The 18,638-nt window shown below is 33.7% G+C and overlaps 1 protein-coding gene across 1 annotated transcript in view; it reads left to right on the top strand.

Annotated features, from left to right (window-relative positions):
- Positions 1 to 6,698: 6,698 nt before the first annotated feature.
- Positions 6,699 to 18,638, top strand: part of LOC142986375 (glutamate receptor 1-like) — a 77,549-nt gene continuing 65,609 nt past the window's right edge. The window contains exon 1 of the mRNA XM_076134844.1: positions 6,699 to 6,898. Within this exon, the coding sequence (XP_075990959.1) occupies positions 6,796 to 6,898 (103 nt within the window). The 5' untranslated portion in view covers positions 6,699 to 6,795. The remainder of the gene's footprint in view (positions 6,899 to 18,638) is intronic.

Genomic DNA, 18,638 nt, shown 5'->3' with positions numbered 1-18,638 from the left:
ACCGACCGAGCAGTAATAATAAGCATGGCATAGCTGCAATGGCGGATATATTCGTCCCCAAAATGCATTCCCATTCATCACCGTACATATCTCTGCAGCTCTATTTACGCTCGCCACCATTGTTTGATGAAGTATTAAAAGTCCACTACCGACCGATGGTTCCCACGCCGCAGTCAACCGTCCTACTCATGCTCATCTATTCACTCCTATATTTTATTCAAACACAAACTCTGAAGGAAACTATTAAAGTCCGGAGATTGTCGCTGAAATCAATCTTAAACTGTAACTTTTCCTTGCGGAGGCAGTCGGTGGCACACAAATAATGGGACTCTGAATATCTAATGAACTTCTTCACCTCAACAGCTACTAACTTCCTCGACTCAAATAATTTGAGTGCGCCTCAGTCCGCTACGATGGCGGCTCCTCCTGTGCAATTAAGTGTTTCGGCTTTCATTGCGAGAAACTTCAAATCACTTCTTTGAATACGCTTCAAATTCGCATGTCAGCAAACGGTGGCCCGGAAACTTGGTGTTCACACTTCCACTTTGATATGAGAAATTTCTTTGAGATTAGCCTATCTAACTCTCTCTGTGGCATATTGTTTGAAAACCCCTTTATTTTAAATGTGCATTTCAAACTATATACATTTTAAAATCTTTAAGAAGAGGATTTAAAATGAAAAATCTTTATGATTAAAAAAGTGATTAATTGCAGTTTTGTCTGCACAATAATTAATTATACTAAAAGATATTATCTATCAAATTAATATTCAACTTCTTATAATCATAATAATATTCTAACAACTTCATAATCTTACAAATCAAAAGTATTTAATTGTTACATTCGAATAATATTACTCTCAAATTAAAATTAAACTCCAAACCCATTTTAGTACAAAGAAATTAAAGCAACCGTCGTAACTAGATTTTTCCAACAGTGCATAAACATATTGCTGCCTTTGTCGTCTTTTCTCTCAACACCAACTGAACGTATAAAGGGAAAGAGGGTTTAAACGAAATTCCTTTTCTTTCTCTGAGTTACCGGCACCGCAAAAACTAGACAAGATTTAACAACATTTAGGTACAAGTAAGGTTTGCTGTAATTAGGTATTGTCTTTGTTTAAAGTTGATTCTATTTCTGTATTTTATTTTTGATAAAAATGTCAAACAAAACCCAGTTTGAAATAAACTTACATTTGTTGTAACATTTTCTCTTTTATAAGAATGATGCTTTGTTCCATAATTTATTTTAATGTTTTTGTTGGGTAAGTCTGGACATGGTTGGGTATAAGACAAACATAATAAATAAGGTAGTGAAGTGAGATGCGTCTACAAGTATGTCGTTTGTGTGACATATGAAAGTTTGTAGAGATTATTTAATGGTTTTAGATGTTTATGAGTTTTAAAGACGAATTAGAGGAGTTTTGTCCAAGTAAATAATTTATTTAATGCCATTGCGAATAAAGGAATCAAGATAGTTATTAGGTCCGCAAACTTCATAAATTCTCAGCATAATCGCCAACCATGATTGCAGTGAAAAACCCAGACATGCGTTCCTCATATCCGCATGTCACGTGAATAACAGTCCGCAGTCATAACAAGCCAAATGGATTGATTGACGGCCCTAATTAAGGGTTATTCAAGTGAGACATCCTTAAAAGAGTGGAGCAGTGGTGTGAAGGCACAAGTTTTTTGAGAACTAAATGTCGACAACGAATACTAAGAAGAAGCCTGCAATTGGCAGGTTGTTATCAGTTTTATTTAAGGCACAACTAAATATATTCCACGGTTCGACACCTGGAGAGAGAGATTCGCGATTTTGAGTCCATACGGGATAATGCGGTTGGCCTTTGCGTATCTTCAAAAACTATTGAAGGGACTCTCAAGAATTCCAGGTCGTCGCGATGTTTCTTTTACAGGAGGAATTTGTAATATTAAGGTATTTCTAATACAAATAAATTCGAAGGTTATTGTTGCTATGCTTGGAGTTCGAGACCTCTCTCCACATGATGTGAGTGTTTACACCGCTTTGCTATCACAAACTAGCTGCATTATATGATAGGATTGTTTAATTTAAGAAACCTTATTTATTTTGTTTCACCTTCTACTATTTTAAACAAACAGTACCGCTAAATAAAATTAATTGTTATCTACGATATATGTGGCCAAGTTCACTCAAGCTGCGTTTCAACAAACAATATTATTTTTGTCTTCTATAATTGCAGGTTTATTAACGTAATATTTCATGTGTTTTAATAAAATAAGGCGTGAGTTAAATATAACTTTAATTAAAACTGTTTGCGCTTTTGATACATATATGAAACAGAATAACTTAGACGATGGCTTCAGACAATACTACTTTACGAATACAATACGAATTTGCATATACGGTTTTCCAACATAGGTACATACATACGTTATACATATTTACATCAAGTCAGGCCTTCTTCCCAAAGGTGTAGACAGATACCAGAGAACGCTACTTAGTAGCAGTCCTAACAAACTTCCTTTGCTTCATTCCCATACATACAACTTGTCAGACAGGATCCCCAGTTACGAGTACTATGCACCTGTACTGCGATTCTCTACCACTACCGACAGCCGGTTAACTATCGAAAAAGGTTCTATAACAATCGGCTCAGCGCCTCTAGCGGGCGTCGTAGAAACAATTTTGGGCAATACATTTCAAATGTCAATCTCTTGAAACTCGATGTTCCAATTGTAGAGAGTCGTGCTATAGTAATTTTTAAATAAGTGAAAATTATGAAAGTAACAATATACTCGTTTCACACAAATCTAAATAATTAAATAATAGGTAAGTACCCATAATCTATATATAATATCTACATACAATTTAGTTGAAGTTTAATTATGTAGTTGCATACAGTTGGCTTAATTCAATTAATTAATTTGTTATAACCTGTTAATTAATTAAATGGGTATTGATGATTACGTCACACTTAAAGTTTTTCCCCCACTATCGTTTAATCTTGATTAAATTAATTAAAACTGGTTTCAATACAAAGTTTTAGCATTTTCTTTTTTTCTCCAATTCTTTTAAGTTACTGACTTACTCGTAAGTGTAGTCAGTGCAAATACATGCCAAGTAACCTGTTAATAACCACTCTCAATGAGCAGTGATTTAGTTTACACTACTCCAGTAAAACGTCTTGTGAAAAGTAAAATTCTGATTAAGTCTTTATAGTAAAAAAGTGAATTACCTGTGACCCATACCGCTGTTACCTTTTTTTAAGTCGCGCAGTCGGGCAAAGAGATATACAACGATTTGAAGTCGTCTACTATAGTTTTTTTACACTTACTGTGCCTCAATATAATACCGAATCTACAGCACCAATCATTCTTACTAATAGATTTCATAACTCTACGCAATTAACGGCCCGTTAGGGGAGCAATTCTATGAAAAGGTGTCAAGTTCGCGGGCCAGGATGTCGATGTCGGAAAGATGGCCTTCGCCAGTAATGGTCCATAAGTGGAGAGGAATGCGGCAAAGTGACCTGCCAAGTCATATTACTGTTTATCGGCTATACGGAATGACGTGAAATAAGGTGGGATCAGTCACGAGACTAAGGTATTGTATCCTCGTCCATTCAACGAAACAATACGGTATGCATTTAAATAACAATAAATATGTTCAAGGTGATATTATGGTGAATGGTAGTATAGAAAAATGCTGAATAGCCACTTGGTCGCTGAGGCCATCTCCACGACCGCTCACAAACTTTTATGTTGTGAAACTTGGCTGTTTGTGCTTGACATTTATTGCTTTTATATTTTATGAGCTCGAGAGAGACGACTTGCTAAATGTTGTTGTACAATGTAGGCAAGAATAATCGCCGTTTGCGGACTCTCCTACTGTGACTCTGTTCTCACACGATGTGGAAGTAATTGAATAAAGATTAATGCTCGGATATATTTTTCGGCGATTTATTTTTTGTGGCTTGTGCATTGAATTTCAGCAGTTTTCATAAAAATTGTTTTCATACAACCCAGTAAAATTTAGCTATTTTCATCGACTCATAATAAAAATTGGCTAAGTGTAATATTAATTCCACCGTTCTTCAACATAGGAGTGTTTAAAGAAAAGCAAAGAGCCATTGAAAAACAAGCGTTACCATTGAAAAAATAAAATAAATGTTATAAATAAACGGTTACGGGAATGGGAAAAAATATTTTTCTGTTCTTATAAGCTGGTTTATTTACATACAATTCTAAACAAGTAAATACATTTTAAAGCCATCGAATACGACTGACGGTTCCAAGGTACTTAGGTTAAACGGGCATTTTTCCTGTTATAAAATTTTACATTTACGGCCTATAAATGGATAGGGGTCTGATAAATACCGTCATCGTCGAACGATTAGTAGGTACACTTCACCATTCACTCATATATACGGATATTGAATAACAAAAAACTTCATTATTGGTTATACCCAAGTCAAGGGCTTTCGAGCGGTTTGAACGACTTCGAAACAAGACACCCACGAAAAATAAATTGTATAGGTATGTGATGTATTAGGGTAATACCTATTAGGTTTTTATCTAAATTTTATTAAAAAATGCTTTAACCTCTCTCTCTCTCTCTTCCATGTTATGAATCCCATATGGTAGTGGGGTCGAAAAAATGTTTTACCGCTTACAGATAAATTATATTATCCTTTAAGTAAAGTAATAGTAGTGAAAGCATCCTATTCTACATCTGAAACTAATCTACTAATTGACATTATTTTGTTAAGGTGGATACGGCTGAAAACCTGTGTTCGTTATACGAGATAATTATGCCTCGGAAAGAACTAATTAATGAAGTTCGAAAAAATGTTTATGAATACCGGCTACGAGTATACACATCCAATTCCTACTACGGGTAAATCTGCTCAATGGTAAATAATAAATGAATCAACTTTCGATATAATTTGATGGTTGAAGAGAAGTAGATTTTGCATTACTTGGAATCAATATAATATATTATTCTGTGATTTGCCGCATTTCTCAATAAAATGAATTTTGCCATATCTATACAATTTTACCTGTAATAAAAACTTCAAAACAAAATCACCGACATTTTGTGTACCGAACAAGGAAATCTGTGTTTCTTGTTTCCTCCTCGCGCTACCCAAAATTTACATTTTACGTACTTCAAACTAGATCTGAATCCTTATTCGGAACTTTCGAACCCTAATATTCAATCCGATTTGCTTGTTCCTGTCCTTGTCTTGCGTAAGATGTATAAAAAGGATAGCATCCGTTCCATTTAAACAAGGAAACGTTTCTAAAAGTCTGGGAATAGGACTGAACCCGACCTTGTTGTCGGCTTTCTCCCGAAGTAGCGATCAAAATCAAACTTGCTCAAATTTGCAATGGAAATATCTTTTTATTTCCCCTTTGAGCTTTCAAGGTTTAAAGGGACCCGGGTCGTCAACTGCTTAAGGATATTAAACTTCCTAGTCGCTGCCTTAAAGTTATTTTTAGGGAGCTTTAGCTATATATTTCTTTTATTCTCTTTTCTTGTATTTTTAAATGGGTTTTAGTTAAAATATCTATCAACTTAAGTGATTAAATTCATTTATTGAAACTGCAACAAACCATATTATAATTCCTAGATAAAAAGGTGGTGTATATTACTTTTTTTTATACAGAATATTTTTGAAGTTCATAAAAATATAGGCTCTTCGTTAATATAATTGTTAAAATTTAATACAGATTTATATAACTATTAAGTAAGTAGAACGAGAGATTATGGTTTACTTAAGATTATTCATCAGCTTGCCCCTCTCTTTCAATAATGTATAGGTACTAAAGAGTTGTTTATTGGAAGCCGGGGGAAAATCCTAAATTAAATAAATAACAGTCGTTCTCCCAGAGGGTTGATAGAAATTAGTTTTCTTATAGAATCTTATTACTACGCTGTGCAGTACTTGAGTTTGGATTTACATTCTGCTTTGAATTCTAAAACTGTCCTTTCATTGCATTGCTATTCAGTCCGATATCATGTTTACGTTTCTCATAACTTCTTTAGGGAGTTTGATATAGTTCCCGCGGAAAGATAGGAATTACAAAATTATTTATTTACTACGTTGTCTACTTTCTTTGCATAACGTCCGTCCGCTTATAATAAAGTCCTACACGTAATTTTATTATTTCATATTTTTTTTATTTTTAATTAAAAAAACGAATAGGCTGTGGTTTGAGAATTGGTATTGCTGAGAATTGTGGCTAATGCGAAAGGGAGAAGATCACGCTTCAAGAGAGAGGGGAGGGTGCGTGGGGGACGCGACCCTTATCTCCGCGAAACGACGCGCGCACCATCTAGTAGACAAATATTCTTAAAGTTTCAAGAACAAAGAAAGTGCATAATAACACTTCCAGCACTAAGGCGTAGTGCAAAGATCACCCGGACCGTTGCACTTCCCGCTAACAAGATTTTGAATTTCGATCAAAGTTTTGTATGACATTTTTAGGGCGCTCGTCTACCATGCTACACACACAACATGTTTGTATAGTAAAAATAAAATATAAGAAAAATATTTTTATGAAATACGATCGGTTTTCGGGATACGTGTTAAGTGAGTAAGTGAGAGGGCGTTCGGCGGGGTGGGAGGGGCCCCCGCGTCCCATGCCACGCTCGCTCGCCATCAGTCGCCCCTAAGTCACAGGTTTGCACACAGCATCCCGACAGTTTATCGCCTTATATTTCCCACAGTATAATATCCAGAGCCTTTTTAATAACGTATATTTTACTATGTAATTTTGTATCAGTCGGTGAGATTGCTGTATTAAAATGGTGGTTAATACTCTGTACGCAACGAGCTGTACCGGCTTGTTATTGTTACAAGTCGTGGTGTTGTCAGCACAACCTTTCGCGGTCGAGAAGATAGTTGTTGGTAAGTGTTAACGTGCATGTTTTTATAACTAAACCTTAGCAATTTGACCTTAACACCGCATTTTAAAAGCACTCGTATCATTTTTGTGGTTACACCGTAATTATGTGTCACGAAATGTCTTAAAAAGCACCATGTTATTGTAATCTGTTAGTTTTCATATAATAAAATGTGTTTTGCTTTCATCTCGCTTCAACGCGTAGTGTTTTCCATGTTGTAATTACCATGTAAGAGAATCGATTTTCTCTTTCCAACGAGAGGCTGTTGTCTCGCTCTCGCCCGCAGAACATGCCGCGTTAGGTAGGGGCGCACACTTTCAGGCGGGTTTTTAAAATAACTTGGTTTTGTTTCGATACTGTAACGTGACAGTATCTTTGATCCTGTAGTTTAATGAGTGAAGAGCTAATCAAGCTTCATTCTTTAACTAAGCAATTAAGCACTTACGTGCTATAAATATAACCTAAGTTAATTAGGTTGTTAGTTAAGTTGATAGAAGCTATAATTACTGGTACACAACCAGTAAAAAAGCTAGACAACGATGTGCAACGACCCTGTTAGACGTGTATTTGAAAACAAATACCCAAATTAATAAATCAAAATACCATTTTGAATACCAATTATTGAAAAATCAATCGATATCCCAATAAAACGTTTTACATTTCCAATTGGCTTGAATTAATAAGCATTCAAGCTATTTTTTACATCAGTACTAGTTTTCTCATATTCAACTTAAGCATGTTGAATATGAGAAAAAATAATCTATAGAAATATTTTTTCTTAAATATTATAAGTACTCCATTTAACGGGATAATCCAAATTTGCTTCGCACAATTCTTGGAACCGATCGATTACGAGTGTATAAAAAGCTTCAGCCCTGAATTTAGTACTACAGCCGGGTAAGGCTTTCATTAACCTCTGAAACCACATATCTAGACAGTAACACCCTTATCAAACGGCCGAGGTCTACCTTCCTCAGTTGGACTCTAAGCTGTCCATCCACTGTCCCTGAATAAAATTATATTGAGCACAAATGTCCTTAGAGCTTAGCAGTGTATTAGTTTTGCCTCATTAGATTTTTGTATTTATTTATTTGACATTTTCTAGGGAGTAAGCTGCGGCTAAGCAATCTACTTATAGATATTATAGTGTTTCAAATGTTTAATTCTTGAAACATCTTGAAAGAATCTTCGTAAGAATAATAACACTTACGGCTGGCATAACTGTCACTATAGCGCATTCGTCGATAGTTATATACGTTAATAGTTCTTACGAAGCCCATTAGAGGCGCTATACCAACAGATTTTCGTGTAAAATTTCTCGATAGCTATCCGGTTGTCGATAGTAGTAGAGAATCCAGCTGCTGTTTACTGGATTATTATTTCATTTTACAATATAAATACACAAAATTATCAGGTACAGTCATTGGGTACCTTGGTTGAATAATTTTGGTTCGTATTTAATTTTATAAACGTTTAAATTTATTTTTATTCATTAACATTAGTTGTGGTTTTTGTACATAAACTGAAACTCCCCCAAATTTATTTTCATTTCTTTCAACATTATTTAAGGATTTCTTCTATCAACTTAAACTATCCCTAATTATGCCTTCCTTGTACCCCTCTTAATGAGCTTCAAAATGAACACTACGATTTTTCTTCACTTATTAATTACATACTGTAATTGTTTTAACAAAACTATTAATTAAAAAATTAAAAGACTGAATGACTATTCAGATAGCCATTTGTATATAAAGAAACAAAATATTCGGAAGATACTTGTCGTAATTACCTGACTGGAATAGTTCGTTTCATGGTCCCGTAGGCTGGGATACACCAGCAGTCACTGCGTCGGACGCGGACAAAGGCGATTGTAACCGGGAATTTTCTAGAAAAACACCGTTGCTCGATGCTCACTGGCTATAGGATTTATAGTTAGTGCAGCCACCGCATCGATGGCAGTCATTTTAAATCTTTTGAAAGGATTTTGGATGAAGAGATTGCGCTTTGTTCCCAATATTTTCTTACAAGTAACGAAAGATAATTAAAAACGTGTTACTCGAATTTATAAATGTTTATATTTTTATAGCAAATCCCACTTAATAACTACAATTTTGCTTTTTCAATTCGTATGCAAAACAAAAAAAAAAAGATATTGAACTGTAATGCCTCTCAATGTGGTTTGAAACATTATAATGAGCTTAGTATTAATAATTCTAAACAACAGTATGACAATCATTGGCCGGCAAATAGATAATAATAATATCATTTGAATAATATTATCGTGCATTCATCAACGTAATTGATATTATAATTTACATAATCATTAATCATAATTAAACGCAATCATGAATAACCAATGCCTAAAAATTGTTTGATATATTTCTTGAGGGCATAAAAGTCCCCAAGCGCACTTGGCCTACGTGGTGGACTCAAGGCCTAACTCCTCTCTCGTTTGGGAGGAGACCCTTGACTATCAGTGAGACAGTAACGGGTTGTAAAAATTAATAACCTGTTAGTCTAAAATTAGATAGATGTGGTACGTTTTGTTTCAAAATGATATATACTTCGAGTACTTGACGTTCAGTCGATGATATTGCCCAATACAGTAAATCATGGCGCTTCTTGGGGCTAGGATTAAATACTGGTGTGAAACGCAAGCTAGAAATGTTAAAATTATGATTTAGTGAGCCACTTTCCCTAGCAAAATATTCAAATATTGATTAAATCACTAAACATCTTGATTCAGTAAACAAATAGTAATAAATTAACAAAACTTTCCAATTAAAACAAACAACACTGTGAAATAGAGAGGTACTGAACAATACTTTAAAGTTGGAGGCAATTGGTTCTAAGAATTGTAACAGAACGAACGAACTAAAGAAACAGAAGGAAACAGTTTATCCGACGCTAAGTACGAACGAGGTAAGAACTAACTTCGTCAAACAGGCACACTACAACTTAAGCTAATCTAACATTGAAACTTTAAAACAATCGACGGGTTGAGAGCTAGACGTTGAACAAAAAATATAAATAGATTTAAAAGTACTCATTTATTTTATTACTATCACTCTTAACGCACATTAGACCCAGCTACTATATTCTCTTAATGGTAATGGTATTAAGAAAAAAATATTGCCAAAGTAACATATGTACATACATACGTTCGATATTAAACTGATTAAAATTTAAAGAACCAAAAGAAAAGATGTTGCTAGCTAGCTACTTAGTGGTTCGTAATCGCCACTCTGGCTGACCCTATGTCATATACTAAGCTAAAATTATTGTAACGTCTGGTGCTACTGAGAATGTGTTAAGAGAACCTAAATTACACCACATGTGACCGAGTCAATCAAACCCGGCACGCCTTATTGATATTTCTGACTCCTAGGAACAATTAAGTTTCTTGCACAATTTATTATAATAAAAAAATGATTAGTATCACTTTGACTTGCGGTACAAAACTGATATTATAACATCCAAAAACAAAAATGAACAAAATATTCAAAACGTTTGCTTCTGAATAGAATGCAACTGAAAAATCATTGGCATACAACTCGTTGGTTTTTATAAGTACTGCCAGAACTAGCTGAAAAATATAGATTGGTATTTTATTTTGCTTCGTATTTTACCAGTGGTAGAAAAGCAGTGTAAAACCAGGCCCATTCGTGCATTCAGAGTGTTGTGCGCAAACTTCTTCAACAAACAGTCAGTCAACGTTTTGAGCGAGGCTTTTTACATTTTTTGTCTTTCATTAGACTGTCGAAAACATTGACATATCTTACGATCACACATGAACTACCCCAAATTACACAGACATTACTTATGTCAAAACATATTCAACTATAAATTCGTAAGAGAATTTAAAATAAAACAATAATAAATATTGTTTCATAGTCTTATAAAAATATCCATTCATTTTGCGTTTTTATGATGACATTAATACACTTGCTTATTAATTTAAAAGCTTTTTGTTTCGCCTGCACAGTAATCCTCTTAATTTTTCCATTACAACCATTTGGTTATTAATTTAATATGCATTCAGTTTTTCTTATATTTTCACCCGAGCAGGTTTTATGAACAGGGCACTCTCTTAAAATGATAAAATTGAAAACGTTGAGTGTTTCTAGTGATAATTCGTTTTGACAGTGATTTTGCGAGCTTCGCCAGTGGACAATTCGAGGTAATCCTCAGCCGGCACTCGCTCTTTGCGAAAATTTTGCTAGAAACGGCTACGTAGTGCAGTCGTGAATGGGAAAACCCAATTCTACCTTTGAAAAAGCAATGTATCATTGTATCACGGGTATTACCGAAGGTTTTTTTAACGGAATAGGTTGAACACCGAACGGTAGCTTTTCCAGTATAAATGTGTTGTGCTGAGGCGTAACAGAGGTGGAACAAACATTGTTCTTTTGATGTTTCGACTCGGCTATTGCAGTCGTTAAGCCTAATCAAACGACTTTGGCACTTTTAAAAAGTAAAAGTCTTTTTTAAACCTTTGTCTACAATAGTTTAAATTCTTTACATGGAAGAATTATAGAGCAATTTTTATGTATTGCAGTAAAATCATGCGGACTAAAATAAAAATTAATGCGCTTCATCAGAATACAGTTTATTTATAAAAGCTTGCCTTTTTGAATAAATTTCATTCGTTTTCCGAATGTATAAACTATTTAAATATAGAAAATGATAAACTGAATACAGAATCAGAAAAATAATATCGTTTACATTTGCAGCATTGAGCATTTATTCTCAATACAGTGGGAAGCTATAAAAAACTGCGTGCATTGAAATCTGTTGATGTTTTTTAAAATCGGTTGAACGAGAGGAATTCAATGTAGCGTTGTAAATACAGTTAAACTGAAAAAGAAAAGTTTATTGTGCTGTTTCTGCTGGTAATATTTTATTTTACTTGAGCTTGAAAAGGTGTTATTTAAATATCGCATTTCTCATTATTGAGTGAAAATAAACTACAATGTGCAATCATTTATCTTTGTGGACATTTTTTTAATACGTAAGACGTATCATTATTTATATTAGAGTGCAACTAAATAAAAATCATCCAATGACTAGATTGAGACTGCTTCTGAACGGTATGAAAGATAAAGCTTCTAAAAATGTTTATACTAAATCATACTGACTTCAACAAATCATCTTTCGAGATTTTCTTGATAACAATTTTAGGAAATAACCCTGACTTGTATAAAAAAACCCCGAAAATTTAACTCTAACCTACAACAGCAAAGGGTTATAATGAAGTATAATAATAGAGCAATAGGTTATAGAATAAGCACCTTAGAAACTACCTACATATTTCTATGATAAACTTTTCTTAAGTTGCCTATAATATTTTAGATGCTATATTAACATATTATAATGCATGTTATGTTATTCGAAGCGAGAGGGCCGTCTAAACATCGTATACAGACAAGCATCTGAAAGTGGTAGCGGATATCCAAGCCACAGTCGGCTAGCGTACGATCAAGATAAATCCTACGGCATACAACATTTTAATATTATAACGCATTCAAGTGCTATTCCTATATCTGCTTGAGATAAATGCAAGTGTTGACGTGTCGACCTCTGGAAGTAGGTAAACTTAATCTGATAATTTTATTCATATCTCAAATGTCATGGATTAAAATATAACAAAGGTTTTGTGATCCACGTTTTGAATATAAGCAGTGGTAATTGATTGCAAGTAATTGCAACATTCATATATCACCGATGAAAATTATAACTGAATAACTGCAAACATGCAATTTTACGCGAGGTCTCGTTAGCATTAGGTATTCCTCATTTCTGTAACGAATAATTTAATGAAACAAAGTAGCCAAGATGACAATTATCGTAGCAATTGACTATTAGAAAACGTTGCAATAACAAATATTATGAAATTCATTTAATACGTACCAAATGTATTTAAATTTAATCGAGCCTTTCAGACAGCGATCAAATTGTAATGCAAGCTTGAAACCACCTAATTAATACTTTAAATATTCATTTTTGCGGAGAGTATCACAATTTTCTACCGCAAATAAAACATATTCATGATAGGATCAATTTATAAAGCGGTCAAAGGCGAGTGTGAGCGTCGAACCGATTTTATGCTATAATCCTCGTTGAAAAACGAAGCCTGATTAACTACAGCATGCCGTTCAAACTGGATTAATCTAGTTTAATAAAGTGTGAACCGAAGTGTAACAAACCCATAAATTTTTAACGTTTTTAAAGTGATGTGTGTATATTAAGAAACTTATGTAAAGTATACCTTATCTTTTTAAATATCGATGAAATGACAATATTTATGAATCATTAAATGGGTTCTCATTATTTGCACTTTGTTTTTTTGAGTTACACAATAATTGAATACGGATTTAAAGAAACAAGCTTTGGAGCAACAGTTGTAATCAGAAAACATAATTAAGTTTTGCTACAATACTACTAAATAAATAATCAAATTATTACAAAATAATATGATTCAGAAATCTATTTATTGGACAAACTACAGGTATAGTCACAAAAAACTAATAGCGAAATATTTCCACTAGTTGTATTTTCAACGTTCTTAAAAAGTACATTGGCTCTACACGGTAGTGTGTGTACAACGTCACTCGAGTTATCAAGATCACAACGGGAAGTTATCGACATATTGGTATCGGCCAGTACTCGGACGTGAAATAGATAAATGTCGAGTTATACGTGTCGATGGAAAAGATATACCCGTTGGAAAATATGCTTTATATTACATGAGTATTGAAAATGTCAACCAAGATACGCAAAAATATAAATGAACTTATTGAAAAAGTAAAACTAGCTGATTACATTAAGAAGATATTTGTAATTAAAAAGATTGTTAAATTTTATAATAATAAAAATATATACATTTTTAACTTAAATGTTGCTATACTTACGTATGCAAAGACAAATTTCATTAAATAAATAAAAATTGCATGTATACTTTAAATTTTACAAATTTAAGATAAGTAGCTATGATTGAAATTTGATTAATTTGCCAGATAGGCGGTCTATTCAAAGGTAGATACGCACCGGCGCAAAGTAGATTATTTTAGTTAATATTTTCATCTCGGCCGATAAAATGGCTAATGTTTTTGGGACAAAAGCTTTCATTGTACCTAATGGCAACTTTTAAGGTTAATTGTTGGAGTTATCTATTGAATTACCTGTCTATAGCCTTTTGTAAAATCTGGAAGGTCACTGAAGATGAGTGGAACTTTTTAAGTAGGACCTTAAAGAGAGCTCATAAAAAATTGTCATTGTTGTTTGTCCCGATAACGGATAGAAGAAAAGAACAAAGTGTTCTGTTGTGTCGCCAATCAAAGATAAATTATATTTTTATCTCGATTAATTATCATACAAAATATACAAAACTCTTAATTAATAACATTCTAATTTATAACGATTCTTGTATACCTAATTAGTATACTAGTGGAATCGGGTATTCTGTTATTCTTAAATTACTATTAGAAGAACACAAAACATATCCATTTATAATTATGTAAAATGAATCTCATATGAACTCAGCTGCCCAATCGCCGATCCTAAAAGTAGCTAGTGTGCGGTCTCCCAATGAAATTAATTATACCATCAAATAGCAACCCTTTCAACATCACATAATTTGAATAATATGCTCCATTTTATGGTCGAAATCCTGAAAACACTTTTTAGTTTCAAGGTTGGTGGAGGGTGTATCCTTAAACAAATACATAATTAAGCCGCAGGAACAAATACGCTTCATTTTGCATAAGAGTAATTTATTTTGAAAGAACATTTCGCCCATATTGAGTTTTCTTGAACAACGCCGGAAAGTTTTAACAACATTTATATAAAGTTTGTAATGTAACAGCTACCGTAGCTATCTCGCCTGATACCTCTGGTGATGCAGCCGAATTATCTTTACTCGGGGCTGGTAAATGTTAATGTTTTTTTAAAGTTAACTTTGCATTTTATTTTTGTTACGACTTTTCTTTAAAGATTTTTTGTTCTGCTTTAGGTAACAATGTTCTGCTGGGATACCGAAATATAACGTAGAATACACGTGTCTGCATTTTACATAGAAATATAATTTTATCAGTTTATTTAACAAGTTTATAGAGAAGATTAGCTCGTTGCCGGTCTCGTCCACGATTTTTTATTTAAGTAGTTCGTGTTTTGTGTCTAATTACATTTCATATGGTATCTTCTTCTAACTACACCCGGAATGTAATATTAATTATCAAAAATCCGTAATTTAAAAGTTATCCGTCCGAAATATACAATGATTATTCAAGCAAATGTTTCCTAACAATGTGAAAGGAATGGGAAATATTCGTTTTTAAATCAGCGAGGAATAATTGAAATACGTAGATGTCATAATTACTTAACAGTTATGATTAATTTCTCTAATTAATTACACTTGCACTTTGAAGTTGAAAATAGTGCTTTTGGAGTATTTTTATCAAATATTTTGTAGAGACACAAAATTTAGATTTTAGCTTCTGGAGTTTTTTTCTATTTTGAGGATAACTTCAGAGCAAAGTTCTGTGAGGAAGATATTACGATATTATCAAAGAATCGTAACCGTAAGCTTATTAATTCAAAGATAGCACGTACTACAGCGCCATGATGGCCGGATTAAAAATAAAACTAACGAGCGTTGCTTGGGTGATCACCCTCGAATGATCTTTTAGAACACTAGTAGCAGATAAAACAGTTCTTTTCTAAGCCCGGACCTTTCTAAGCCACAGTATATACGGCTGTATTAAGTCTTAATATTATAGGGGTCGTGTTTAACGGCTTTTATCGGGCGCTGTTCCAATCCCTGGCTATAATTCAGAGATTTACTAAGGAAACCTGACCGGCCATGCACGTATAACAATGCCGAGTGCGTAGGTTTTATACCGGTATTGACAGCAAGAAATTAAATTCTCGAGAAGAATATCGCCCGATACAATGTAATATAATAATAATATATAATAAATAATAGTACCCAATTAGAAAAAAAACGATATTCCCTGTTTGTTGGGTTGTGACCATTTCTTTTATTCCAAATTGTCGGTATTTACTTTATTTCAGTTATTACCAATACCAATCTAGCGGTCAAAATAAGAGATACATTCAGAAATACGGACGAGGATGCAGGAACAAACATAAATATTAAAAAAAAAACTTTACATTGCTATCGAACCATTTTACCAGTCGATTGTTCGGCACAAAAGTTCTCCAAAGTGTAAACATACCAACGTACATGTTAGCGAGCAAACAAAAGTACAGGAAATATACGAAACCTCATTAAAACACACATTATGCAAAAATGCTTGAAAGGCAAGTAGCGATTAGAAATTAGTAGCTTTTGTAAGTACAATTATTGCACTTTACCCTACGAGGATTTTAACATTTAACTTGAAACTTATTTATATGACATAAAATGTAATTATGTGAAGAATTCCCATGTAAGCCGCTGGCTCGAGGCCAGGCCCCGCCGTTCTCGCCGCGCGCAACTCTATACAAGTTTAAAAATTATCTCCGTTCTAATAAAGCTGCATTACTGAACACCGTGTTTATGATTTAATTTTGTTTATTAGAAAAAGTAGGGCCTCCGGGAGAAGTTAAAGGAAGGCTCAAGTTTATACGATGTGTTGGACATGAAATGTCTTGGGAATTTTGAGCCACTAACAATATTTATAAAGCACTTTAGCCGATGTTTCTGTGTATAAACGGCACTGACGGGAAATATTGTGTTTTATTATTATTTTACAAGTTTATAATATTCCTTAGAGAATAAAATGAGACTGTTTTACCAAGAGCACTTTTATTCGTGCTTCTTAAAGTACATTTGACTATTCTATGACAGAAAAGAATAACGTAAATTAATTGTGACATTTCGGTGGTTATTAATTATTATTATATTAAACTGAAACTCACTAATGAACGCGAATTAAAGTTTTAAAATTATAAAGGAACAACAATTTATTTCGACACAAAACTGTTTCAGCAACTGTTACCAATCGCGACGCAGCAATAACGGGTACGGAAATCGTACAATCGCAAAGCAAAATTAAAATATAACCGAGGGCTGGTTACAAAATTGTGCCTCGAGAAGACATACAAAATAGCGAAACGCTGCACACCCAAATGAAACTTTCTCATTGTAAATCAAAACTGATCCGTCGGAAACCTTACGATTACAAGCGGACCGTTCTGTTTGTTTTATACTTACAGCTTTGAATCCCATAGCTGTACCCTAGCAACTTGTGCTTTGTATTCTGGCGTCGCTAACAGGTAAAACTTACGATGGCGTGAAACGATTAATGAAAACATTGACAATAGCGATTTTTTGATCATTAAATCCCTAAAATGCTACTAATACTGTTAAGATTTATTGTATGTAAGTATGCCTCAGCATTTTCAATAGTATTTGTAAAAATGGCCCTTAAATTTTGTTGGTAGGCGTACGTTATGATAATATACAAGCCAAAGTCATAGTCAAAACCACAAGGAAACCTAATTGGAATTAGCGGTTACTTTAAGGGGATGATAACAATATGATCCTTTTCCAACCCCTATTTGTACAAGGCTATACAAAACACTATTTCTGTTTCACTATAGACTGTGTATGGATTCCCAGAAAAACTACTTAAAGCATAAATATTTATGATAATTATAATGGTCTTAGAGTCCAAATCCTTGGAACCGATTAAGTACGACACCTAATCAATGATTAATTACCTACTTCATTGGCTGTCAAAATCAACTTCGTCTCAATTCCATATTTTATTATTCAACTGATCAATTAAAATGTCAGTTACTAAAAGCGGGCAGTATTTCCAATAATTATGTCATAGTCACGTCACAACCATTCACATTAGTCACACAAAATATATTAAATAATTAATTATGTTTGACAATAACATGACATTAGGATAATTAGTTCCTTTGCCAACAGGGATTTATCAGAAATGAAACAAAATTTTGGTGAATTGAGGATTCATTTAATTGATAACGATGCGTCGAGGACAATCCAATGCGGTTTTCAGGCTATTCGACAATTATTTATGAGTATTATTGAAAGCAATCGGAAACTTATTCGCAAAATCATGTTTTATTTAGTACCATAGATCTTGAAGCATTCTCACTAGCGTAATTTTTATAGGAAAAATTGGTGACGTTGATTTTGCTTTCAAATTCGGTCTGTACTTTTTCACTGGCAGCAGCCGTACGACTTACCAAATTCGGATTCGGTCTCTTTTTTGCTGTAGCTGTGTCTAGTGTATAAAAAGCGCAACTGGGGCATCCACTCGTGTCTATACTACACCAGTGAGTGCAATATAATGTAAGTGGGTGAGTATGCGACGGCAAACGTGCATCTATCAATAGTTCACACTTCGTCGCGCAGCTGTTGCCGATCCAGGCTAACACAGATAAAATGGTTACACTGGCAAGCCTATAATACTGAACGGACATGTAGCTATTGAAAAGCCTTTTACTTTTAAAACGGAATTTTGTACCGATTTTTGATCAAATTTTACAGAACTGGATCGGTTATTGACCGCTGTGGTATAGAAACTGGTGTGTAAAAACCTAGCGCGTGAGTTCATGAGATTATTCTCAACTTTGGGTACAAGGAACTGATAAGTGATTTATATATAATACTATATATTTTCAAATATAATTAAGATGGCATCAAGCTATTACAGCGCATTTTTCTGTTATACCAATGCTGCAATGAACTTTACTTTTTTTTTACG

Source organism: Anticarsia gemmatalis, chromosome Z, assembly GCF_050436995.1.
Source record: "Anticarsia gemmatalis isolate Benzon Research Colony breed Stoneville strain chromosome Z, ilAntGemm2 primary, whole genome shotgun sequence".
Taxonomy (NCBI): Eukaryota; Metazoa; Arthropoda; class Insecta; order Lepidoptera; family Erebidae; genus Anticarsia; species Anticarsia gemmatalis.
The sequence above is the reverse complement of the archived record's forward strand: the minus strand, read 5'-3'. Positions and strand labels throughout refer to the sequence as shown.